The following is a 27,249-nucleotide window of genomic DNA, read 5'->3' as shown; positions in this document are numbered from 1 at the left end:
CTGTTAAGCCACAGAAGAGAAAGTGGTCAGGGAGTGTGTCCTAGAATGAGCAATAATGGAGTCGAGACCTGAGAAGAAGAAACCACCCCAGGAAGAGGTAGAGGCCAGTGTTTGAGCAGCAGAAATGGCGTGGAGAGCCCGTGAGGTGGAAGGGGCCTTCTGTGTCTTTGGGAGAGCAGCTGCCGAGCTTCTTTAGGCCTGAGACATGTCAGCCACCAGATCACACGGCCTCGCTGGCTGGCTGACTGCAGAGAGGACTTGGCTCTTATTTTGAGGACGGTAGGAAGCCAGTGGAGCGTTTTAGTCAGAGAAGATGTGTGTTCTGCTTTTCATGTTCAAACCAGGATTTATAGAGTGCCTACTGAAAACAAAGCCATGTACCCGGTGCAGAGTGGGGCTCAAGCTTTCCTGCAGCCTTGACCGTAGCCTGTCCCGGGCCTCCTACCCTGCCTTGAGCCAGCGTGGGCCTCCTGCCGCTCTCTCACAGCCAGCTCCCACAGCTCGTTAGCTGTTCCCCAGCTCTAGTCGGTGGCCTTCCTTCTGCCTGGGTCTCCCTAAGTACCTACTGCGCATGCTGAACTCTTAGTCATACGTTGGCACCCATCGCAATGTGCCTTCCTGTGTGGGATCCTCCCAGGTGCACACAGTCCGTGTTTGTCTTTAACTCTGTGCCGTTTTGTTGCATCTGTTTGTTCACGTGGCCTCCTAACCGAATGCTGGGGAGCTCTCTGAGGGCAAGGACTCCAGCCCCGTTCACCTTCCTGTGCGGAGCGCCTACAACTCCCAGCCGTAGTCAGAGCCTCCCCCCGCCTGTGGGATGAGTGACTGAATGACACGGAAGCCAGGACCCTGCACGGAAGAAGACAAGCGCTAGAATGGACGAGGGCTCTGCAGGCACATCCGCGTCAGACGCGTGGTGACCCCAACCGGCGTTACTTCGGGGCGTCGCTGCTTCGCTTTAGAGCCTCCACTCGTTCACGTGTAAAAGGGGCCCAACAGGTCATGACCTTTTAAAAATAGAATTAATTTAGGAAGCCTTTGTGACTGCACCAGACCCATGGCCTGGCACCAACCAGCTGCTCGATGAAATGGCACTTTCTCTCTCTTCCCCGCATCTGCAGAAAGCCTTCTTATGGTGTTACTTGTGCGGAAAAGCATGTGGAGGTTGGTGACGTCTGAACTGCACATTTGTTGGCTCGAGAGCTTGGTGGTTGCAGATATTTACCTGCACAAGGTGCTTTCCGGGGGCTGAGCGGGCGGAAGGGAGCGTTGGGACAACGTCCTGGTGGAAAAGCAGGATCCGGGGGAGCGGAGCCGTCGCAGCTTTGCGTTACCAATCAGCTCTTTATGAAGAACTTCCGGAGAATGCCATTTCCTGCCACGGAACATTCCAGCACTGAAGGTCTGGTTCAGTAACCATGACAGTAGCCTTCTTTGGGGCTTCATTTCCCCTTCCCCATAGGGGCCTTGGGGACATGCACGTCTCGGGCAGTAGACCGTGCACTGTCTTATGACACCCATAGTGCGAGTCTGCGCGTGGACCCAAGCCGGCGACGTAAGTGCTTCGTGTTTAAGACAAAAAGGCAATGCACGGAGAAGCTCTTGCCTTTATGCCTGTGAGCCAGACTAGGAGTGAGGATTAAAGAGACTTCACCAAGAGTTCTGTTGCTGCTGAGATTCCTTGTCTGTTTTCCGGAATGGTGGCGCATACATCCATGTGTCTAATAGCAGCGTTTTAAATATGGCTTCTGTTTAAGATCCCTGTACTCTTGTGTTGCCTCTGGGGTGAGGATCCGGTTTTCTGTGGGTGCTACCCTAGCGCTATCTCCCATGGCGGCTGGACATCTCCCCCGGTTGACAAGTCTGCGTACGCAGACTTCGTCTCCAGGCTCATCTTGAGCTCCCTGTGGTTTGGGTCTTTGTTCCTCGTGCGGACAGACCCAGTGCCACCTCAATAGCAATTTTTATAGTCTGCTTTTTCAATGTGCTAATTATAAAGGGGAAAGCAGAGACATTAATTGGCTAGGCCGCCAAAGCGGAGAAGTGGGATTCCGTCCAAATACACTGATGGCTGCAGAAATAGGAAGAGTTTGCTGCGTAGGCAGTGTCCCAGACTCCCAGGCAGGCACTCCAGACCCACTGCTAGAGAACGCTTTGAGCTTGCTTTTCCGTCTGAGGCCCGTAGGCCACACCTTCAAAGCAAGAACAGATACACAGATAAGGAGCCACTTTGAGATTTTCTTCCCATTCCGAGCCCAGTGGGAGGCAGGTGGCTTAGAGACCTAGGGAAGATTTTGCAGGTTTTAGCTCCAACTGCGTGTGCCATGCTGTGAGTTCCAGGGAGAGTTCTTGGGATGGTGTTTTTAGACGGTTTGCCAGAGAAGATGCAGGGGCTTAATCAGCAGGTGCCTGCCCCTTGTAGATCGATGTGCCTGAGAGGCGAACCAGAAATGTCCCCTTTGTGGGGAGCTCTCGAGGTTTCAGCAGTGCTGCCGAAGAAAGAGCCAGTCAGAGTCAAAATATCCAGAGTTGTTAAAGCACACTGACAGCCTCTGGTGCACAAGACTGTTTCTGTAATGGGATGGCCCTCTGGGGTTGATTCGGAGTTGGCCGAAGGAAGAAGCCAGTTTGGTCATGAAAGCAGAAAAAATTATAACTGATCCATGGGATAAAAGAAAGAAAGGAAGGAAGGAAGGAAAAGGAGGTGGGGGAGGGAAGAAAGAAAGAGAAAAGAAAAGAAAAGAAAGAAAACTCCATGTAATGTTTTTTGGTGCAGCCTAAAGATAGAAGTTAGATCCTGTGTGTTAAATTACTTAAGAATGGGCTGAGAATCCGAATGATGTCTCCAAGCCCTCTGGCTTTCTGGGAAAGGCCTTTATTTGATGGGCCAAAAATATTCTGCTTGAGGGTTGAGTCTCCACAGAATTAGACAAAGGGCATCAAAGCCTGTTCCATGGTGATCTGAAGGCTTCTGTCCAGGACATTTCTGTTGATGTGGATACCAACTATAGTCTCAAACCCAGGGCACTTGCTTGTAACATTTTAATAGTTAGCCTGGATTTTTGGCAGGCTTTTGTTTAGTTTATTTTTCTCTAAGCTCAAGACTTAAGGAATTTAAATTTTGAGAGCTTTGCTGTGTCGTAGAACTTAAAAAATAAAATTTAAAAAGCTCTGGGAGGTGATTTTTTTTTTTCTCTTTCGACTGCTGCATTGAAGAATAGAATTTAACTTTTATACATAACCATTAGGCAACATTACCGCAATATTTTTTTCCCAATGGATGGTATAAGCAGGTGGATTGACCAGAGTTGAAGAAGTCTTTTCTTTCTCCTTCTTCTTCCTCATCTTCCTCTTCTTCGTTTTTTTCTTTTTTTTGGCTAAACCACAGAGACTATAGATTGTAGCAGGACCTATTCATGAGGGGAGCACACCATGGAGTGACCCTAACCACTGGCTTGTGTGTTTGCTCTACTCCAATCAAGTTCTGCCTCTTTCCCATAGCTACAATTAGAGGGAAACATTAACTTCTCTCTGCTGATTATATGGATCCTTTTCTTTTCCTACATTTTCCTTTTTTTTTTTTTTTTAAAGTAAGCTTTATACCCAATATGGGGCTTAAACTCACAAACCCAAGATCAAGAGTTGTAATAAGTTCCCCCACTGAGCCAGCCAGGTGCCCCTAGATTTTGCTTTTTACCTGCTCTACCTCTTAAGCAACCAAGCTCAACATGGGGATTTCTGAAGAATAGACCTATTACTCAGTCCCCAGGTGTCCTGAAATATAATTTATCAATTATTTTTTCCAATGGCTCTTGAATCCCTAAATTTTGGGAGTTAAAATGATCGGAGTTAAGTGTACAAATCCTCACAACCGTGTTGGACAAGAATCTGTTCTGAGATCCCAGAAGCCATCTTGGATATTTCCTGTTCATCTTGGGTATTTCCTGCCAAGCATAGCCCTTGCGAGGCTGTGATGCTTTTAACTTTGTAAAAGATCGTGTGTCTGTTTTCTCTCTGAGGCCCTTCCCAGTGGCAAAACTGCTTCTCAGGCACCCTGACAGCCATATCACTGTGTCTCCTGTGGAATTCAAGTGCTGGGCTTTTACGGACAAACTTCGGTTGAACTGCCTGCTTTTTTCTTTCCTTTCCTTTCCTTTCCTTTCCTTTCCTTTCCTTTCCTTTTCTTTTCTTTTCTTTTCTTTCTTTCTTTCTTTTTTTTAGCACAAAATGATCTTTACCTTTCCTGTTCCATCCTGAAAAAGACAGACAGAGCACCACGTGTCCCTGAATGTCATGGTCCAGGATGGAAGGAACTGACTCCCACTCACGATGCTCCGTCGCTGCCCCCCTGGCTGGGGGGGGGGGGCGCGGGGGTCCCCCCTTGAGTCAGCCCTCCCGTGTGTACAGTCCTGCTTCCTGGGTCATCTTCCTCTGACACAGCTGCTGGCTTCGCCCCTTTGTGCTCGCTCTCCCCAGCCTGTCCCCTTGTCCCCTCGGTGTCCGGAATTCTTTTGCTTTTGTAGAACTTCTGCTCCCCAGGTGGGTCCTTTTGAGCTTCCCCATCTCTCTTTTATTTATTTATTTTTACCCACAGGCTTATGCCATGTGTGCCATTGTTTGAATTGTCATGAATTTTGGATTTAATTCCAGAGAGTCAAAGGCATGTTTTCAGCTGAACAAACCAAATGAAGGAAAAAGCTTCATCCTCCTTTCGCTTGATTCTCATGACGCATCCCGGTGGGGAGGAAGAGAGAAGAATGCGTCCTCTAGATCCCGAAAGAATTTCTGATATTCATTCTTTCTCCATAAGATACAGAGCTTAATCCTTTCTTTAGACATTTTCTTTTTTCTAAATAAACAGGGCCTAATTGGAAAAAGCTGAGAGAGCGAAGCAGAAAAGAATAGAAAACATTTACTGAGCTTGGAAGTGCATATTGAATACTGCACGAAATTTGCATATGGATTACTCGGTGAAAAAATAGAAACATTCTCAGCCCATTAGTTACTGTGATGGACTCCCACTGACTAAAATCCAAGTACTTTCACCTTGTTTTCTCCAACTGTTCTTTTCTGTAATCATTCCTCTTTAGCCACAGGGCTGCTATTCTGTTGCTGCACTTTGTACTAGGGAGAAGAAAAAAACCAAGGAGCATAGCTGTGCCTAGAATATGGGCAGACTGCCTCTGGTTTAATCCTGGAACATTGTACCATTATTTCTAAGCTTCAGGGGAGGGTTGTCCCTTTATCAGAAGGGGCTTCTGAGTCACATTTTCACCTCCATAGTTGTGTTAAGTAACAAGCTTTGGCTTCCTCCTTGGTGCCTCAGTTTCTCCAAATGCAAAACAGAGGGGAAGGGCAGCACTAATGGAGTTAGGGTGGTGGAGGGGAGAATCAATGAATATTTATAAAAGTAAATTGAGTCCCTGGAATATCAGATCTCACAGAAATTCAAAGCATAATTAAGGTAGGGAGAACAGATTAGTGTTAAATGTATGTGTGAAACTCATTTTACATTTCCTTCCAACAAAGACTGAATTTAATTTACTCCAAGTGAGGAGGAGAAAAAAGGAAAAAAATGGTATTGTGAATTAGAATTCTAAATTTGGATTTTGATATGTTGATTGGTGTAGTACAGACATAAAACCACATGTTGACTTTTTCAGCAATTGCGTGCACGCGTGCGTGTGCACGCGCCCGTGAGCATATGTGTCTGTGTGTGTGCATGTCTGTGTGTGTGTGTCTGTGCGCGTCTGTTGGAGGTGGAGGAGGCAAATACATAATGAACAAATTTAATTACCGTTGGCAGTATTCTTCCAGGAGAGCCACATCAAGTACTAGCAGAAGAACTATTATCTAAAACATATTTAAGGGCTCCTGGGTGGCTCAGTGGTTAAAGCCTCTTCCTTCGGCTCAGGTCATGATCTCAGGGTCCTGAGATCGAGCCCCGCATCGGGCTTTCTGCTCAGCAGGGAGTCTGCTTCCCCCTCTCTCTCTGCCTGCCTCTCTGCTTACCTGTGATCTCTCTCTGTCAAATAAATAAATAAAATCTTTTAAAAAACCCATATTTAAAACTATTTACCTTTAATCCATAGGAAAATAATTAAATATGGATCAGCTTTTTGCCTTGTGGTGTGAGGCAAGCCCGCATTTACAGAGAGACGTTGAGATAGTGCCTGCAGAACACGTCTACGCTATTAAGTCACTGAGAAAACCCCTCAAACTCTGTCCCTATATGAAGGAATCATTGAATGTTAATCAACATGGAAGTTGATGTGAAAGATCAAAATACCCGTAACCATCAGCCCATTTCAGGCTTTCCCAATGGCTTGGAAACTTGAAAGAAAAATCTGTGTGACATTGATCACAGAGACGGAAAGAAGTCCTAATAAAGAGGACCCTCTGGGTTTTATAAACACCTACATGCTGCATATCCACTAATTTCTTTGAAGAGCTGAAGAAAGACAAATACTCTTGAAATATTTAATCACAAAGAATGCCCCATAGAAAATCCACATTCATCCCCGCCCCCCCCCCCCCGGCCAAATTCCCTTGACACAAGTGAAACTTTCACTGGGATGATGAAGACATGGCTAAATTTTCTACTGGGATACAGACTCCACCAGAGAATATACCTGGTAGGGATCCCAAGTCCCAGAGAAGACCAAGAAATCGTGATCTTTCTCTCCTTCCAAGCAGACACCGGTGTGAGTATCTAAACCAGGAGCCACCCAGACAAGGTCACATTTTTGAGGTTTTCTTGGTGCAACATAAGGAAGATTCCCAGGGAGGAAGAGCTGCGTTTGGGTTGTCGATGGGGCCTCCGGGGACCTTCCCATATAAGGTGTGGCCTGAGGAGCAGCATCAGGGTGGGTTTGGAGTTTTCTAGAAAAGTGGACTCTCAGGCCCCAACGCAGACCTCTCCAGTCAGAGCCGGGGTTCTAACGAATTCCTCAGGAGATTTCTGTGCACGTTAAAGGCTGAGAGGCATTGTCCCAGCCACTTGGCATCTGATCGCTTCAGGTCCTATGCCTTGTCTCCACATAATTACGTGGTAACTTCAGATAATTGGTGTTTGGTTGTTCACTAAATGATGGTAGAGAGTAGCTTTGACATTTGCATAATGGGACTTAACATTACACATCAGTCCCAAATTTTGTCGTTTTCCTTCTTTGAAGGCCTGGCAGGTTCCAGGCACTGTGCTAGGCTCTGGGAGCAGAGGGGTGGACAAGACAGATGCAGAACTCGGGAGATAGCTGTTGCACAGATGATTACTTAATGGCATGTGAGTACATAATATGAAGGGGATAGTGTGGAAAGAAACCTCAAATTGGGTAAGCCTGCTTGGGTCTAGAAGATCAGAGAGTGCCATGGGACCCCCTGCTCTTTGGGATCCCCCAAAGGCTGCTGCCATTTGGAGGCTCTGGTTCCAGTGGGTCTCGGCCCGGTGGGCCCCAGACCAGCAGAAGAGCAGCGAGGCCCGCCACCGCGTCCCCACAGTCAGGTGGCTAGTAGAGAAGGAAGCCAGTGCTGTTAAGCTAACTTTTTCCCCCTTGAATAAACATTTTTATTGGCCGTATGATTTTATTTTTTGAGGTGCCAAAAGCTTACATGGTTTGCTCAAATTAGAAAAATAATAAATACCACAAGTTCAGAGAGCATGCAAGCAAGAGCTCTAAATGGGGCAGGAGTTACAGATCTGCCTTGCTGATTGCTGGTCTCCCCATTCTCTCCCTGCGGGCGGACCTGTCCTCTCGCCCTCGAGCTTGTCTGAACGGGCTCAGCAGCGTCCGCACCCGTCTTCGCCTGACTGACCCCTTGTCCAGAAGGACGGAGGTGCGGCTTCACGCTGCTTCCTCTCCCTCCTTTTCTCCTTCCTGTAGAGGTTGCTTTTCCAGCACAGTCATTTCAAGTTGGAATTCGATTTGCATATCTAAACTGCTAATTATACCAATTACTTGGCTTCTGTGTTCCAAAAAGAAGTCTGAAACTGACCCCTTTCATTAAAGTCAGTATTATTTTGCCCCCAAATTAGGAACTATGGAGACAAATCCTTTTTTTTTTTTTCCTTTTTCCTTCTTCTTCTTCTTTTTTTTTTTCAATCTTATGAATATATTTTTTAAAGGCCAGCTGCCAATGACTGTATTTTCCAGGTCCCAAACGCTCATGTTTCTGGTCATGTTTTTCTGTAGTACAGCATACATTCTTTAACTAAATATTACTTTGGAAGATCAAAAGGAGTACTCCTGCTTTCATTTTGCTCTTGGCTGTAGCTTGTGGATGTCTTTCTTTTTTCTCTCTCTCTTCTTGTTCTTGTTCTTGTTCTTGTTCTTCTTATTATTATTATTAATTTACGAAATGCTTTCTTTCCTTCAGAAGAAAAAGAAGTTGGCTCTGTGGATCGTAAAGAGATCATTAGCGTTTACTAATACAGTCTGTTCTTAAGTTGCTTTACCACCACGTCTTTTCAGTATTATTTACTGAGCAGCTGAAATAATTGGGCTTTGAATTTTCAGATTATTATAAAGCAAGACCTATTGTCACTTATTGCTGGGTATAATTGCACCATATGTATTTAGTGAAGCTATTTATTCATCTCCCTGGTGAATAACTTTGTCAAAATGAGTTGAGATATTTCTGTGTGTGCAGTTGGAATCTAGAAAACATTTGCATTTCATATATCGCTTAGAAATTATAGAGGGCTTCACAAATATTTTTTCTTTCTCCAGACCTGAGGGTCTGTTAAGTTCTACTCATCTTTTGTTATTCCCCATTGTTGGTTAGAATGAGCACTGGTCTTAGGAGTATACAGTTTTTCTGAGTAGATTTTAAGTCCTAGAAACATAATTGTGAAAAGAAAAAGGAAGGGAGGGAGGGAGAGAAAGCATTATAATGTAAATAATTTGCATTTTAATATAGAATAACTCGTTTGCCCATTATTCAACAAATTTGCATTGAGAGCTTATTGTGCACGCTAGTGCTAGTACACATCATGAAGAGGCTGCCTCACCCCTGCCCTGAAGGAGCTCCCATCCCAGGACGATGTTCTCTAAGGGGGAGAGTAAACCCAAGCTTGGGGACAGAGAACGCTTTCCTGGAAAAGGGATATTTCAGCTAAGCTGTAAACAATGAGTAGGATTTAATTGGGCAAATAGGAAGAAGACATTTTCTGGGCAAAGGAAATAACATGTGTAAATGCCCTGGGGTGAGAAAGCTCATGGCCGCTGAAAGACCAGTGTGGCTGAAGTGGAGGGGTGAGGGGACAGGAGGGCATGGCGAAGGAGACGAGGTTGGAGGGTGGGCGGCAGCCAGAGCAAGTGAGACCTTGTAAGCCATGACTAGGCTTTGGTCCTTCTCTGACACCTGTGGGAAACCTTTGAAGAATGTACCACAGGAAAGGGATAGGATCAGATTTCCAGTTTTCCAACAATAACTCTGGTGGCACTGTGGAGACTAGATGGCTGGTGGGGACAGGAGTGGGCCAAGGGACCTGCTGGGCATCGATTGAAGTGTAGCCCAGGGGATGGCTTAGAGGTCAGATGTTGCTGGACAGAAAGCAGCATGTTTGAGAGACACCTCTGAGGACTTGAAGAGTGGATGGACATGGATATGGGGAAGAGGGAGCTGTCAAAGGTTATATCCAGACCCCGGGCTTACACTGCTGGGTGAAGAGGGAGCAGGGGGTGAAGACTCTGTTTTAGGGGAAAGGTCCTTGTTAAGTGTTGGAATATTTACTTGGAGGCATCTGCGAGCCATCATTGCAGAGATACCGAATAGGCAGTAGGCCTGGAGCTCAGACGAGGGGTAGAGGCCAAGTTTAAACATTGATAGCCATGTGTCATCTAACATGACACAGGTTGGATTCTTCCATCTCACAAAGGAAAATAGCAGAGTGAACTGTTTTCTCTTTCTTGAGGAATTTTGCTTCTGATGGAGTTAGAGTGCTACAACAAATGTTTGTCACCATTGATAAACTGATAGTAAGTACAGGGGCCCCTTCATTTGATGAAATGAGTCAGCATTCTTGCTGTGAACTGTTTGATTGTTGGCATCCTTGAGGCCTCCTAGAATGCTCTGGTAGATTATTTCATGCCAGGTCTCATAAAAGAAGATTAGAACCAAGAACATGAGGCTTACAATTTATTCAATGCTCAGAGTTTGTGAGAATGATTGGTATAATTTAGAATGGTTGACCCTACTCAGGACAGGAAATTTAAACTACTAATATTTTTCACTTTGTAAAGAAACAAAAGCAAAAATGTGTTTGGATTCCTTACAAGACATGTTTCTTTCTTTATCTCTTTGACCTTTTGAGAAGTAACATTCCCTTAGAGTTGCATGGAGGGAAAACTTGGTTAAATAATTGAGCCAGAAGGCAGTGTTCTAACTGTAGCTCTGCCCCTTACCAACTGTGTGACTTTGGCAAGTTCCTGAACCTTTCTAGGCCTTAAAGCCCCTTCACTTGTAAAATAAGGAAGTACTAAGTGCTAAGTACTAGAAAATTTGGGGTGCCTGGGTGGCTTAGTTGATTAAGCTTCCAACTCTTGATTTTGGCTCAAGACTTTGGGTCTTAGGATCAAGCCCCACATTGGGCTTAGCACTCAGTGCCGAGTCTGCATAAGATTCTCTCTCTCTCTCCCCCGCCCCTCCCCCCTCCAAAAAGAAAACATTTGAACACATAAAAGATGATATAAATAATGACTAATTTTTTTTTGAGAATGTCCTGTGTGCTACGTACTTTCATGTCAGGATTATTGGCTTTATAAGATGACCAAAGAGGTAACATAAAGGAAGAAATGTGTCTTAGAAACAACATGTTTTACTCATTTTTCTTTCTATTTCCTTGGAGACTAAGAAACAATAGAAGTTTAAATTCAGTGAAAAGGCTAACTATTCTGCATAATGGACCAATATTTGCATCAAATTAAAATATCTGAGATGAGGCACATCTACCCCCAAGCTTCATGGCTTTATAGAATTTTGGGTAGACTTATCATTCTTGTGATTGGTGGAGTCAAGTTTCAAAGAGAGGAGGTAGAAGTTGCATGAAGTAGAATAGTCCAGAGAATTGAGATGATAATTCTTAGCCAAAGTATTTTCCTAAGAACTATAAGGATCTTAAAACTCAGTGTGTGCCTCTAGTGATTGAATATCCTGTGGGTCACAAAAAACAAACAGTCATGCTTGGAAAGGGTTCATGGATTTCACCTTTTGTCCATGAGGGAACCACAGGATCATAGGAAGAATAGGCAAAAAGGGACAGTGGCTTTCTCAACGACCAAGAAGGAAGAAGGCTCCAAGTTGGGCTAGGTAGTTGGCCATCAGAAGAACAAGGAAGGTGGAGAGCAGAGGAAAGAGAGGGTCCTCTGAGCGCCTGCTGTGTACCGTTCAGGTGTGCGCTGGGAAGTCCGTGTGGGAAAGCTCAGCTGGGAAAGGCAGAAGACTGGGGGTGATGTGTTTTGGAAGCAACCAAGTGAGTAGCTTTGATGAGGCAGTGTGAGCTGTCACAGAAGATCGTCAGTCCTTCAACCGTGGGGCGGCCACGTGCGACCTGCGGAGCTCACGCCTCTGTAAGGTCTGCGGGCCTAATGCAAGGTTTGAGTTCCATGATTTTTGTATCTGCTTCTTTTTTTAAGCAGCCAGACACAGATGACTTTTAGCAAGAACAGAATTTATATTTAAGCAGCGCATAATGAAAATCGACGGCTTTTTGTTGAGAAAAGCACAGTGTCAGGAAAATATCACTCTCTTTCCCCCTGTCACAGTGGTGGAAATTTTACATTTGAAAGTGAAAAGGCTTAAGATATAATTTTTTAATCCCATCTTTCCTGCCCACTTGCATCTCTTCCAAAGCTTGTCAGGGCCAGATCTAGAATAGTAAGAGCCATTAAAAATTTGGCATCTTGCACTCTGTTTTTTGGAATAAACTCAGTGTGGGCCAATTTATGGTAAATTATTCTCTTCGTGTGTGAATTTCCTTTTCTCTCTTGGCAAATTCATGCTTGCCTCTACACCCCTGCACACGGATCTTAAACACACACATTTATTACAGAATCTGTGTGGGCTCTGTGTGTAAGTGTTAAAGTGTGTGCCCATGGCTGTACCCACAAGTGCATATGCACATATTTGCACCTATGTGCTTATATGATAGCAAATTGACTTAAACAGTTTGTCTTGGAGGTTTGTGTTGCTGTATGTATGTTAGCATACATTCTGTTGCAACCCGCAAACAGTTTCTCAGTCAAAAGATGACAGAATTCAGCAATCATTTTGGGAAACACCATAGTAAATAAATATATTGCTTAGCTCTGTTAAACCAAGCATGCCAATTCTTAATAAAACTGAAGGCAAGTGGTGGCATTTCTCATCTTTGCAGTCAGAGGCAGTTCCTGGGTAGCAGTCCACTGCCAAAGGGAAAGGCAGAGCCAAGGCCTTGCTACGGCCCCCATACTCTGAGCACAGAAAGTTCTGGAATGAGGTATGGCTTTAGTGTGGGATCATATGGGATGCTCATGAATGCTCCCATCCAAAGAGTCTGGGTATAGGATGTGGGCAGAGGCGTGGCATCATAAGAATTGCTTGATCTGCTCTTTGGGGATATTTGACTCAGGGCAATAAAGGGCAGGGTCCCAACGAGTTTTTTTCTTTGCATGAGAAGCTCTGATGAGAGGCTCTTTCCTGGCATGCTAGAGAGAATATTAGCTCAGCTTTTAAAGGGCAATTTAAAACAGTTTCTTTTCCTTTATGTATGAAGAAGGCACACATTTATTTGCCTTGAATTATTGCTAATAACGTGTTCCAAATGGGTCTGTGTATGTTTAGCTCAAGTTTAGAAGAGGGTATGTTAGGAAAACTGCTCGCTCCCTTCACCAGGGTTGGCCCATCTTTCTCAGAACATCAATAAAGAGGTCAATGTACCGCATCCACCAAACAACAAAACAAAACAAACAAACAAAAAAGACCCCACAACCATAAGTTGGTATTACTATTGTTTTCCCACATAGTTAGATGTTAAAATAATTAAATATATCTCTTACAGTAGTTCTATAGAACACTCAAATCCGGCAAAGCCCATAAATACGTTTTTATAGCTTTTGCCATGTTGACCATTTGATGTCATCACGAGTGCTAACACGCCAGACCTAATTAAAAGGCCTTAATGAGTTTACTCCACAAGGAAGTCTAGGAAATCAATATGCTCTTTTACAAAGAGTTCATTCTCTCCGTTTCGCTTAGCATTTATTTAGCAAATAATCTGCAGTCACTTGAGTACATGCCAAGGACTGTACCCAGTGCCGGTAATAAAAAGATTAATAAGACTCAGTCCCTTGTCCTCATAAAGCTCACAGCCTAGTGGGGGAAACAAACAATCCAATTAGTGTACCTCCGCGTGTTAGCAAGGCTGTGGGCGAGGCACGGTGGGCATGTGGGGAGTGACCTATTGTGCCTTGTAAAAGCAGAAAGGGAGGGTCACAGAGGAGGTGACACCAAGTAGAGGGGTCAGACGTATGTCACCGGGCACACAGAACAGCGCGTGCAGAGGCAGAGGCAAAAAGGAGTTTGCTGCTTCATTAGGGGGCTGCAGCTGAACTGGCCTGCGGCCCGCGGTGCGGGGAGGAGCGGGGAGGCCGGAGGGGGCAGGCTGACCGCGGGGGTGCTCAGCCTCTCCTCTGCCTACAGTCTTCTCTCTGTTTCTGTTTCCCCTGCTTCCTTTGGCTTACTCTGTTGTCTTTTACTTTAGCTATCCCTCTTTGTCTCGAAAGACCTGAACCTGGAAAGATCTTTTAGAAAAACTAGAGTTGTAGGGAATGTGTCTGACCTTTTAAAAAAAGAAGAAAGGGGAAAAATCATGCCTAAAATCCAAAGGCCGATTCCTCCCACTGCTGTCAGCTTTCTCACTTGAGTATATAAAAAACAATTCAGGGGTGGGGAAGCGGGCTGGGTCAGATTCCAGATTTATTGTGCTCCGTGTCTGTCTCCTGGGATGTTCTGTGAATGCAGAGAAAATAGGATGCGGCCTGATGTTACTTTTGTATCGTCCGCAGGGCCTAATCGAATGCTAAATGTATAAGAAACTCTATATTCCCTGGTCCCTTTGTGGATCAGGGACTTGGTCTCTTGGTGTATAGACCAGGACTGAAGGAATTAGAACAGTTGTCTTCTTTAATAGAGAGCAGCAAAACATCTGCAAGTCGCTTTTATGTGTACCCTTTACAGAGAGTTCCTAAGAGTATGTCACTTACGTAGGCACACTCCTACGGAGTTATATATGACATGTCGTGATCAGAAACACAGATACAAAGAAAATTAAGGAATTTTATTTCTTTTAGGTGTATTTATGTGGGACCAATTACAGGCCTTAAATACATTTGCTGTAGTGACGTGTGATCAGACGGCCTCCACTGAGCTCTGAGGGTAAACCACTGGGCCACGCATGCTCGAGTGGTTACGTATTTGCTGGTTGCATGAAATCAATGTGAATAGTAACAGCAGAATCGGGCAACTTACTTATTGTTATGTTTAAACAACCTTTTTCATTATTTGCCCACTCACAGAATAATTATTTGCTTGAGATTATAGTTTTCTGGCATTGTATTGACACATCATGAATAATATATGATACCTCGTATTTGCGGACTAGCTGGAGAGGGCCATAGGATCTGACTTAAATACCAGTCTTTCACTGTGGGGTACGTACTCTCCGGGTGTACATACGGTGACCACAATGACGTTCCATTTGTCCCCAGCACGTGTCAGTTGTTATAAACCAGACACTTGATAATTTCCATAAAAATTTAATATGGTTCAAATGTTGGCACAGAAGTAGCATATTTCTCTCTTCATTGTCATGTGGCTTCTCAAAAACACTCTTTTCCATTTTGTTTCTTGAGTGGTACCCTCATTTACTTTGCCACCTCATGTGGAGTAAGGACCCTTTTACAGATCAACCACGACCCATAACCCTCCATGTTGAGAAGCAACGAATGGCCTTAAGCTGGTAAGAAATGCATACGTACTGCCGACGTCGGTAAACTTTGTTTTATACAGATTTCTTAATCAAAAGCAAAAAGCACACCAAGCCAAGAAGTTGCATGTATGAGCTATTTAATAGATTCATCGTGTACACTAGAATAACAGGGAAAAACGTAGTAACTGGGATTTCTTTATTATGGGTTAGGAAAACATTACGGAAAGGGTTTTATGTTAATTCTACAAAACTTTTAATGGTTCCAGAAGATCTGGATAAATGAGTACTATCGCCCACTTCAAAACACCAGATGAGTGGTGTGCACGGACAGGCTGACTCATGAGCCCCGAGTGTCTCAGTCTCTTTTCCGCGTGAGCTATGGCAGCCAGACTGCCGGGCTGGAAACGCCGAGGGCTAGCGTGGGAAACGGAAGTGCAAAGCTATTTAGATATTTGCGATCTTTGGAAAATTCGTCCCATTGGCGGGGTGGGGGGGGGAGGGTTGCACGGATTTCTCTGAAGTTAAAAGAATTTTAAAATTTACAGGAGTAACTGTACCAAGACTTGAAATAATATCCCAACGAGGCCACTATTCCTTTGGGTAGAACCTTTGAAATACTATTATCAGATATTATTACCTTTTAGCAACCCAAAGGAAACACAGAAATCCCTTTTCTGTCAGTCCGTTGTTCAGATAAGAAGGTGGTTAGTCTGCAAACATGAGGAATGTCACAGAGTGAGAGCCCGCGGGAGCCTCTTCATGGCCCTCGCCCTGAAATTTAGCGTCGGAACAGACACAGAGAGGAACGCTTTCCATCCTAACTCCGTGTCTTGAATTCCTGAACCAGATCCTCTTGAAAAGCTTCAAAACGTTGGAAGTCTTTTCTTTTTCTCCCTTTATGTAACCCTTTCTGCAAACCGGTGTGGTAAATACTAAGAACTCAACGCGAGCAGAAGTCCTAGTAAGACGTCACTGGGAACGGAAGCCGCAGGTGGCAGGAGCGGGATGTCCCAGTGTCACAGGAGGAGAAGCGAAATCAGGTGCCCCAGGGGCATCTGCAGGCTTTCTCTTTTGCATCTTTGTCCTTTTTTTTTTTTTTTTTAACTTTTCTTCTGCTTTTTTTTCCCCCCAGACAACACTTTCTGTTATCTTCCCAGCCAGCATTTTAAATTTAGATTTTACTCATCCACACTTTGAAGGATGAAGCTGCCACAGCTCGGTTCATCAAATGCAATCCCTTTCTTCATTTTTGTATTCTTGCTCGAGTTCTTTTGTTTATTTTCTCTCTTCTTTAAAAACAAAATCCCGTTAAATTGTGTCTTATCAACCTCAGGTAGTTTAATGATCCCTAGAACTTTATTTCTCAAAGGATAATCTTTGAACACTCAACATTTTTAGAAGTGTCACCTCGGAGACCGTTAGGAATGCACTACCTCGGGCCTCCCTCCACACCTATTGAATCAGAATCTGCATTTTAACAAGACGCCCGGGTGACTTGGGGGAACTCGTGCTACCTCGAGCCGGGAGCACTGCCTCAGAAGGAAACGTGGAAAGCTCGGCTGACACCTCGAGGCAGATTTCTCACCTCCTGAGGTGTGCGAGGTGGCCCCAGCCCTCAGCTCCTGGCCGTCTCCCTCATTTACACCTCTGGCAGGAAATACCGTGATTCAAGTGGGCCTGAACTCTTGGTCTTATTGTGGAAGTCACCTTGACTGTATCCACACCTTGGAAATATCTGCCAATCTTTCCACCTGTGTGCATTTCCCGTTGTCTTTGAGCTGTAAGCAGAAGATATCAGCCCCCTATAATTCACCAGTCCATTCCCCAAGCGGCTGGGGAATTGCACCCATGGCCACAATAATGGGATTAATTGGTCTTGACCAATGAAATTGTAAAAGTGTATACCTCCAAGGGTCATAAACACTGAGGCTTAATTGAAATCAAATGTATATTTTTAAAAAAGCCTGTCCAGCATCCTAGACTCCTTTCCGTTTGGGTTTTGTTGACATTAGTGATGGTACAGAAACCTGATCAGGAAAGGTTTGCTGTTACTACTACTTTGAGCACCAAGTGTGCTTTTCGGTACATTAAGTAGCTGATTAGGGGAGGGAAGTAATATTCTACTTGATTATTGGTTACACATATGGAATAAATCCTATTTTAATGGTGTCTAATGAGCCTTTCATTTTCAGAACCTTACACAAAAGCCTCTAATAGAAAGGGAAAGTAATATTTCAAAGGTCATCTTAATACCACTTAATGTCAACAATCTGTAATCAAGCCAGTATATATGCATGGTGATTACAGTCCGATTGTGATCCTTTAAATATGAAGTAATCTCCTAAATTAGCAAAATGGTGTAAGCTAAGGTTCTCTGGGTTTGAGGCAATTTATACTTTTTAATTAAAGTTTGTTACTTGCAAACAGCCGGGGAGCTGAGAATGATCTCAGAGTGAGGCCTCGCGTAATGCAGCATTTCTAAACCGCACCCCCACCCCGAGATTTGAAGTTCTGTCACTTAAAATTTCATGCATTGTTCTTGTGTGTTTTGTAAAGTTGCTGAAATGTGCAAATGAAAAGCTAGGGCTCCCCTTCTGTGCTTTTTCTCTGCAGGGGAATGTGCTGGGCTCTAGAAACTTGGGGTGTTTTGCTGGTCAGGAGGCCACTGAGGGAGCCTGTGGGCAATGGCTCTTTCAGAACCGTCTCTACCGGGTGGCCAATTACAAAGTAAGGAATGTTCCAGACTCTCGAGTGTGAGACTGGTGGAAACACTGTGCCATGCGCTACGTGAATGGAGATGACCCTCCCTCAGCCCTGGCCCGCATCGGGAGACGTTCCTTTTCGAGCCAGGGCTGCTGCTTGTTCACGTAGCTCTTGCAGCAAATAGAAGTGGGTGAATCCCGCAGGACACTTTACCCATGTCAGGAGAGTTCTCTGGAGGAAATCAACAGTGGCTGCAACATGAATGGCTTTCACGGATATAACATGTGAATCTCCCGGTGGGCTAGTCAGCACCCGGATCGCTGGGTCCCCACCTCAGGGTTCCACTCTGTTCTTCTGGGAGGGACCAGGGGTTTGTATACCTGACAGATGCCCAGGGTCCTGGGATGCTGCTGGTTCCCGCAGTGCCTCTTTGAGAAGCCCTGCTCCCGCTGCATCAGTATGGACGCTGGCCCACCATACGCCTGACCTTGGGTCCGTCTCCCCCTGAGGAAAGCTTGAGTGTCATTCTTTGTGTTGCTCCCAGTGCCTAACACACATAGTAGCCACGCTCGGGGGCTTACCGCATACCCGCTGGAGACCAAAAGCACCCATGTTGTTTACGTGAAATTACTAGCCTACATCAGACACCTCCCTCCACCATCACCCCCTCCCACATTACTGTCCTGTATTTGTCTTTCTTTGGCATTCTGTGTTTCCTCCCTCCGCTGTCCCCTTACAGTCCGAGAGTTTGTTTTTCTCTTGTCTCTTTCCATATGACCTGTGTTTGAACCACAGGCAACCTGGGCCTGGTGGTTTACTTCTATTGGTCCTTGGTGTGTGGGTCTACAGCCAGTCGGGGAAGGAGACCACCTGAGAAGAGCCTGTTGGTCTAGTATTGTTTAAGGCCAGATTGGTGACTGTGGCACAAAGAGTCAGGTGACAGTTTGGACTTTAGATCTCAGGCTGGACCTTACACGGTAGGAACCTCATGAGAAAGCCTTTGGCTAAACCCAAGGAAATGCTCTTTCTGTGGTTCTTGTTTTCCTAGGTTTTAGATGTTCATTTGCAAGGTGGAACTCACTCATTAAAGATCTGGAAAACATGAAAAAAACATTAATACAGAAAAAAGCATCCATTTGCCCAGACGCCCAAAGCAGCCGGTTTGGGGGTATTTTGTAACAGTCTTTTATACTTCTATCTCAATGTTAGTTTATTTTTAATGCATTTGCATTTAACTGAATTTATAAATCTAGGGGTAAAATTGCCCTGAGGGAAAGGAAATTCTTGTGTTGAATTACAGGGTTATTCTCGTAATGAATGATAATGATTCATTACACAATTGTTTGCTTTCAAGTTTCATCCAGACACCATTAGAAAAATGAATAGCACCTCCTTCCTCTTCTCGCAGAATTGTCAGCAGAATTGTCAGTGTGGCGAGTTCAGTCAGGTGTGGTGCTCTCCAGACCGCCCAGAGGTGTTGGGTACAAGACCCCCCAGGCAGCCCTGTGTCAGTTCCTCAGTGGCTGACTTTCCTGGTTTGGGATTCTTGGTTTCAGGTGAATTTCTCCAACAAGAGTGACTGGGCGGTATATATTATGAGCCCCTGAGTCCAAGAAATTGCCTTTCTCTTGCTTTTATTTGTACAACCCAGTGGTCAAACCCCTTCACTCTTAGTCTCTGCCCCTGACAACTGGGCAAGTGCGAGCCCTACAGACCCTGTCACCTTCCAGCCTTCCCCGCTGCAGAGGAGACCTGTGACATCAGCTGGATTTTTGTGATTTTTACAGATAATCTTTTGATTGTCTTTTTCAGTCTGGGAGCTCATGTTTTCCTCCTATCTTTGCTCTTTAAAAACAGTCAAGATGTTCTGAGATGTAATTCACTTTCCACTCATTTTGATGTGTTGCAGCAAGCCTTTTGGTCTTTGATCACTGTTTCTGCTAATAGGAATGAAAGCAATTAATTGACTTGAACTGTACATTTTACTGGACACTTATGTAGACGCTGAACAGGAGAGGGCATGGAAATGCCAGTCTTCCTTCCAATTTATGTCTGATCAAGTGGATGGGTTCAATTTGTTCGAGGATGTGCGTGTCCCTCTAGTCCTTCTGTGGCAGATCTGGGGGTCTTGGTTGTGTGGCACTCACAGAAACCTCATAAGTGGGTCTCCTCTCCCATGTTGGTACCTACACAATGCAGCCTTCTCTCTGACCAGCACCTGGGATGACTTGTACGAGAGAAGAGAGGCTGGGACCTCCTCAGGTCTGGGTCTGTACCCTGGAGTTGGCCCCAGCACGACATCCGTCCTACCAAAGAGCCTTGCTAGGAGCCAGACTACGAGCTTGAGGGGGCTGAAACCACAAGCTCATTTCAGACCTAAGTGTGATCCACCAGGAGACTCTAAGTCAAATCAGCCGAGCTCCGGCAGTTCGCTCCCAGTGGTCCTTCCCGAGACCCTTAAAACCAGGGGTTTGGTTGGCAGAGGCTTCTTAGTCATGAATTGGGGGTTGACAGTGAGCCCCTTTCTTCTCAGATTTGAGACCCCCTCAAAAACCTCCAGAAACAAGCCACTTAACCCCTCTCCCTCGAGCAGTGTATCATTATATGCCTTTCACTGGGTTGAAAAAGTAGTGGCTTTGTCAGCAATCATCTTCTGTTCAGGCTAAATTTATTTTTTATGTGAAACAGAAATCAGGAAAACACCAAAATTATTTTAAGCAAAATATCAAAATTGAAATAAACCAACATATGTCTGCAAAACATGTATAACTCTCAATCAAAAATAAGTGCAACTTTCATAAATTTCTTAAAATACTCCAGCATGTGAAATCTGGATGACTTAAATAGATGGCGTTATGACACGGTTGGTTATTCTTTCTCCTCGGTCCATCCGTTCCCTAAACCTGGCCAGCTCTGGACAGTCCCTTTACCAACAATGCACTCTGTCCTCTGCCATCTGTCGTAGTAAGTGAGAGAACCGAGGGATGTTATCAAATGTCTTGTAGTAAGGGTGAATAACATTGCTGATTTTGAATGGAAACCATCTTGAATTTACCTTCTTTCCTTCTATTTTATTCTCCCCTCTGCCCCCCACAATCCTCCCTAAGAAGTGAGGTTTTTTTTTTTTTCTTGTTTTTAACACCGTTTCCATATTCCCAAATTTCTTTGCAGTGGGAACTCAAATGGGATGAAAACTGTCCAAGTGATATCAGTATTCTAGGGCTTACTACCAAAAAGAGAGAGTCCCAGGATAAATGTCCATCTCATATTTTAACTCATGCACAGGCTTTCTGTAACACATTTTCTGTATTAGATTGTCACTTCTAGGATTGGAATCCTTGTGAGCCTCTAATATAGTTGCTGGTATTTTACCCACAAGACATATATAAAGAGTCCCATCAATAAATACTATTGACCAACCAATACAGCATTTCTTGAAACCTCCGGTCTTTCATTTTCAATTCCTCTTTTCATGAATGAGGTAACAACGTTCCTTAGAAAAACAAAAATCGGTGAAACTATAACTTCATTTGGAAAACATTCTCAGCAGCACATGAATTCTGTTCCAGTTCCTTTTTTTAAAAGCACATTAAAAACTTCTATCTCATTAGGTTTGGCATCAGTGTGTACGCCAACAGAGTCGCTCTTTGGCAGCTGAAAAACTCCTTGTGGTAGTTCAGGAAGTTTCTGGTCGTGACGACCCCATGGACACGTGCCTTTTGCATCCTGGACCCTTGGTCTTCAGAAGCCCATCTTTCTCTCGTCCATCACTTCAATTTTTTGTTGTTGTTGTTCTTAGTTTATTAGTTGTAAAAAGTTTCTTCCTTCCTGGTTCCTTCCATTTAGTCCAATTTGGAAATGGAAAAGTGAGTTAATTTTTTAATAAATCTTTAAGACACGCATTACTGTATTTTTATTAACTGAGCCAGATGGTTCACAGCAAATTTTCTCTGACACAAGTAATCACAGAAATCAGTTTGGGGCCCAGATCTGGTAGGGAAAGTGGCATGTATATTAGTGGAAAAATGCAGTTCACATCAATACATGGGTATTTTTAGAAGTCACATTTGTTACTATTTGGATTTCATCTTATTTTTTTGTTTTGTCTTTTACATTTTAGACTAAATACATGCTAAGGACATTTTTTCCCCCCTGTCCCCCAGACCCAAACATTCAAGTTCCTTCTCAACAGCTAAAACTTGTTTTCTTTTTCTTTTCTTTCTTTCTTTTTTATTTTTTTTCCCCCGCACAGTTTGAAGGTTGCAAGAAGGCCTTTTCCAGGCTTGAGAATCTCAAGATTCACTTGCGGAGCCACACAGGCGAGAAGCCGTATCTCTGCCAGCACCCGGGCTGTCAGAAGGCCTTCAGTAACTCCAGCGACCGTGCCAAGCACCAGAGGACGCATCTGGACACTGTAAGAAGGGCAGGAGCTTTCCCACTTCCAGCCCTAAGTCCCGGGGTGAGGGAGTGCCCGTTTGATGGTGGGCTAGTGGAGGGGCTTGCTTTACGGTCTGCAGGTTTGAGGGACAATGCCAAGGGCAGCAGTGGAAACTTGGGGAAGGTCCAGAGGGGCCTCTAGTGACAAGTCATTAGAAATCTCCCACCTGCCTGAGACCAAGAGGTTCCTCGGTGACCTCTGTGTACAAAGCAGAGATGGACCAGGGGCACATAGGAGACTGGAGGACAGAGAACCTCTACCAGGGACTGGGCATGAAAATAAGTATTTAAATACCAGGACATGCATGAATAGATACTATACGCTAGCTTGAAATAAGAACTGGTTTGGTTTTTGTTGGTTTCACTACCTGCCACCGCCCAGCCACCCCAGCCCTTACCCTGGTTCTTTTCTTTCTGACATAAGAACTTTGAGGCTGGCACGGTTACTGAGTATGAATCTGGCTTTTTGCTTTAGAAACCACCTGGCATTTTCACCTTCAGGCAATCTGAAAAGAATCCGCAGGTCCCTCCCCAGGATTCAGCTTCATTATGCCTCCCGTGCGTTAACAACCGCACAGCCAGACATAACCCGTGTGAGAACGACTGGTTTTCACCGTTGCGCCTTAACTCTCTTCGTGCAGTAACATTTTGTTCCTTTCCTGAGACTCTTCTGTTTTCTGTCCTGTTGATCATCCTCCTCTGCATTTCTAGAGTTTTGAGGCCATTTTCCTTCCTCGATGCCCGGTAGGCAGTGTGCACTTTCTCTCCACTTAACAAAGCCATCAGGATAAATGTATTATACACACCACAGATCTCTCACCCCACGTTCTTGCAAATAATGTATTCATGACAGTACTTTTTCAGTGTTAACATTCTGATGTCTATTATTAAACTACACCAGAATTTGAATTTTGAAAAGATACCGTTATTTCTACACACCTTCTCATACATATTTAAGATTCCTCTGATGTTATAGTTGACATATTTATTAAATTTTATATTAGTCTCTATTAGTCATATTGATAGAAGTCATTTTAGCTATATGTCACATAACCTTTTTAAACAGAATTATCTCCTAATATCCATAAACGTGATGGTTTGCCTAGTAAATAGCTAGAATATAATTAGAGCACTATGGGCAGAGGAGAGCCCCTTTCTGCTCTAGCTGAAATAAATTCAGTGATTTTAGGACCAACAGAATAGAATATGAAATGAATAAATTTGGTGAATAGCAGGATTTTTTAAAAGGTAGAAATAGGAAAGAGAATAAATTATGTTAAAATGCCCTATGTTGTATATCTAAAACTGTCTTGGTAGAATCTAATAAATTTTCCAATTTGTCATTAAACTTTATCATGGAAGAATGAACATTCACGAGACAAGATTGTCTTGAGAAATTGCCTCTACTCTAGCTAGTTATCTGTAGTTTGAAAGAACTATTGTGAGCCGAAGTGTTATGGTTCCACAGTACCCTTCTTCACTCGGAGCTAATTTTAGCTAATCAGACTACAAGCATTTTCTGAAATCGTTTTGGATTTTTTTTTTTTTAAATCACTTTTTAAAACTTTTGAGGAAAGCTACCACAGATAATAATTTCATGATTTGGTTCAATGCAGTAGCTTTTAAAACCCAGCTACTTTTATTTTTTTTTTTTTAAACACTGCTCTATTAAATCTTTTAAAACCATCATCCTTCCTTTAAGGTGCAGACCTGCCCTCCTGTTTAAATTTTTATTGCATTAGATGAATTGGTAAACTCTTTTAAAATCACATAAAAATTAAACATTTGTCTTAAAAAGCAAACTGTAGCTGCTTGAAGAATGTGTTACTTAAATCCAGGCCCTATTTCCTTTCATTAAGCACTCCGTATGCTAATGCTGTCAGAATTTTGGATGAAGCATCTTTCTTCAACTCAATGGATTCTTTACTTATCGGAAAATTATTTGCTCCGCAAGGATTACGGAGTTCATAATTCTAACCCTGAAAAGTGTTATTGACTTATTTCTCTATCAGCATCTTAAAATCGAAACAGGGAGAATGACTTTACAGTACATGTGGAAACTATAGTTTGATAAAGTGTAGCACGCCACTTAAAGCTTCGGTAACCTGAGGTAGAATGGCCAGTATACCAGTAGCACTTGGACCAGCACCAGACATTGCTCACTTGGCACATGAATCCCAGGGGGCCGACAGCAGGGGAGAGAGGGAAGCCACCTGGGAGGAATGGAGAGTATTCACGCCTTCTCCAAGAACATCTCAAAATCAAGTACAAAAATTGCATTACCCATTTCTTGTCTTTTCAACCCAAATAGTAGCGACTGTGGTAAAAACAGTGATATTGATTTATACAACATGTTAATATTCCTAAAGTTTTTTTACATGCCACATCTCCTGGAGGGCTTGAAATGTGAGTTTATGTGGTCACAGCATGACTGCCGACACAGATATCATCGAGTTCTCCCCTAAAGCCAGGGCAGGGTAGGGAAGGCCAGTGTGAGAATATCATGCGAACTCGGGAAAGAAAACTGTTGTTGGGCGCCTGGGTGGCTCAGTGGGTTAAGCCGCTGCCTTCGGCTCAGGTCATGATCTCAGGGTCCTGGGATCGAGTCCCGCATCAGGCTCTCTGCTCAGCGGGGAGCCTGCTTCCTCCTCTCTCTCTCTGCCTGCCTCTCTGCCTACTTGTGATTTCTCTCTGTCAAATAAATAAATAAAATCTTTAAAAAAAAAAAAAAAAAAAAAAAGAAAACTGTTGTTTACCCAATGGAAACTGACGGGCAAGGGGCTTCCACCCATATTGGCTGACTGTTTGGAAAACCAGAGATATGGAGAGCCTCGTTCATCCACTGTTTATGGTCAGACTTCTCATACGTAACACAGTGCCCAGCACCCCACAAAACCACGAGACCTGTTGGGTGATTGAGTCAATCATTCAGTCAGGGAACAGATACATCGCACTTAGAATTCATATTGGGTGTATCAAAATAAATTCTATATTCATGACTTCACCTTGTGGTTGGAATAAAAAATGGCAAAAATAAAAACGAATCATAAAGATGGCTTTCAGCAGGGCAAATAATGTAACCCATGTCTGTGTTGGCGCACAAAATGACAAGCATGCACGAGAGAACAGGAACAAAACATACAGAGAAAAATATCTGAATTTTTTTTTCCTGGTTTTTTATTTTGATTTGATGGTCTGTTTTGGTCTGTTTTGTTAATGACATAGCAGGTTCCTCAAGCGAGAATCCTCTTTTAGAGACAGGCTTCCTTTTTGCCTCCTTACATTTAAAATCATGTTGGCAGGGCACCTTGGGGGCTCAGTGGGTTAAGCCTCTGCCTTCAGCTCAGGTCATGATCTCAGGGTCCTGGGATCGAGTCCCGCATGGGGCTCTCTGCTCAGCAGGGAGCCTGCTTCCCCCTCTCTCTCTGCCTGCCTCTCTGCCTGCTTCTGATCTCAGTCTGTCAAATAAATAAATAAAATCTTAAAAAAAATAATACAATACAATACAATAAAATCATGTCGTCACAATTCTAGGTAGTCTCACCTACAGGAGTCCAGGGTAGATGAGGGACTGTAAGTTGTGACGTATGAACACAGTTTATCTTGTGATTTTTTTTAGTGTAGTTCTTAGATTAGACAGAAAGATTTGTTTTATTTCATAGCTTAAAAGCCATACTCTCCAACCCTGGGAGCATTTTGTTATTACCATAGGTATAGCTGCTACATTTTGAATCGATGTGCAATGCTCCCATCCATTCATTCCTAATCATTACAGACCAATCACCAGGGACCCATAAATTAATAAGATTCTAGACTCAGCCTTAGGCGCCACACCTCACATCTCTGAGGAGCATGGGGGACTTGAAGGAGCTAAACCTAGTGTTTTCAATGCATGCAGCCAAGGGCTCAGGCATATAACCCAGGCTGAGTACCAGGACTCCTCTAATCCTGTAATCCCTATAATAATATTAATGTTCCTCTGGCTGAGTTTTCATGTGTCTGTTGTTTGAAAGACCTGTTGTCCCTCACTCACCTTCCACTAATATTCCCTTTTAATTCTCTCCTTCTTTCTTTCTGAATCAGGTTTCCTCTGAAACATTTCCAGTCTTTTCTGGACTTTCCTGCAGCTTCCTTATACCTCAACTCTTAAAGAATGTGTGTTTCCTAGTTTCTGACAGTACCAAAGATTGTTTTCAGGGGAACATAACTGTAAGTATGACTAGAGATGCTTACTAATAATTTCTACATCCAAAAATGCCGCAAGAGGTTTTGTGGGAAGAGTGAACCTCTAAAGATGTCTCCTTGTTTCTTGAAAGTTTGCCCTCCTCTTGGCCTTCGTGCAAACTTACTGGGCTTTCGAATTAAAAGGCACAAATGTTACCCAGCATTTCACCTAGGTCACTTGGTAACAGTTCATTCTCTGAAGTCAGTAGTCTGAGTCAATCTTCCCCAGTTACCTTTATGATTTAACTACAATTCGTTTCTTTTTTTCTTTCTTATTTAGAAACCTTATGCTTGTCAAATTCCAGGATGCACCAAACGCTATACAGACCCAAGTTCCCTACGAAAGCATGTGAAGGCACATTCTTCCAAAGATCAACAAGCAAGGAAAAAGGTAATTTTGAAAGAGCGTTTACCCAGCCAGGAAAGGCACATTTAAATTGCTTTTGCAATAGTGGGACCATGTGATGGGCAATAGAATTCTTAGACTCCTCCAGTTGTTACATGCATTAGACGCTTTGGGGAGAGGGACAGCTTCATGAAGTAATAGCAATGTGGTGGTTTGCACAGCTGATATAACCAGATGTGAATTTCTGGGGAGGACTCATATAATAAGAATCAGAGAAAATTAGTGAAAGTCCCCTAAACTAGAGAATGACAAAAGGCTTTTATGGAAATTACGTCCACATAGCTAAAGAAAATTGAATTGGGAAAAACAGCACAACAAAAACCCTTTCTGGAGATAAGTGCTTTTTCATAAAATATCAATTGGCTGAAGCCATTTTATTTTATTTTATTTTATTTTATTTTATTTATTTATTTGACACAGATCACAAGTAGGCAGAGAGGCAGGCAGAGAGAGAGAGGGGAGAAAGCAGGCTCCCTGCTGAGCAGAGAGCCCGATGCGGGACTTGATCCCAGGA

General features: G+C 43.7%; 1 protein-coding gene across 4 annotated transcripts in view; it reads left to right on the top strand.

Moving 5' to 3' along the window:
• GLIS3 (GLIS family zinc finger 3) overlaps positions 1 to 27,249 on the top strand; it is a 438,806-nt gene that overhangs the window by 315,522 nt on the left and 96,035 nt on the right. For all 4 annotated transcript variants that reach the window (XM_059142789.1, XM_059142792.1, XM_059142790.1 and 1 more), the window contains 2 exons: positions 21,921 to 22,082; positions 26,610 to 26,720. In XM_059142789.1, the coding sequence (XP_058998772.1) occupies positions 21,921 to 22,082; positions 26,610 to 26,720 (273 nt within the window). The remainder of the gene's footprint in view (positions 1 to 21,920; positions 22,083 to 26,609; positions 26,721 to 27,249) is intronic.

The sequence above is a fragment of the Mustela lutreola genome, chromosome 12 (assembly GCF_030435805.1).
Source record: "Mustela lutreola isolate mMusLut2 chromosome 12, mMusLut2.pri, whole genome shotgun sequence".
In the NCBI taxonomy this organism is placed as follows: Eukaryota; Metazoa; Chordata; class Mammalia; order Carnivora; family Mustelidae; genus Mustela; species Mustela lutreola.
Note: the sequence above shows the minus strand (reverse complement) of the source record. Positions and strands in the feature narration are given on the sequence as shown.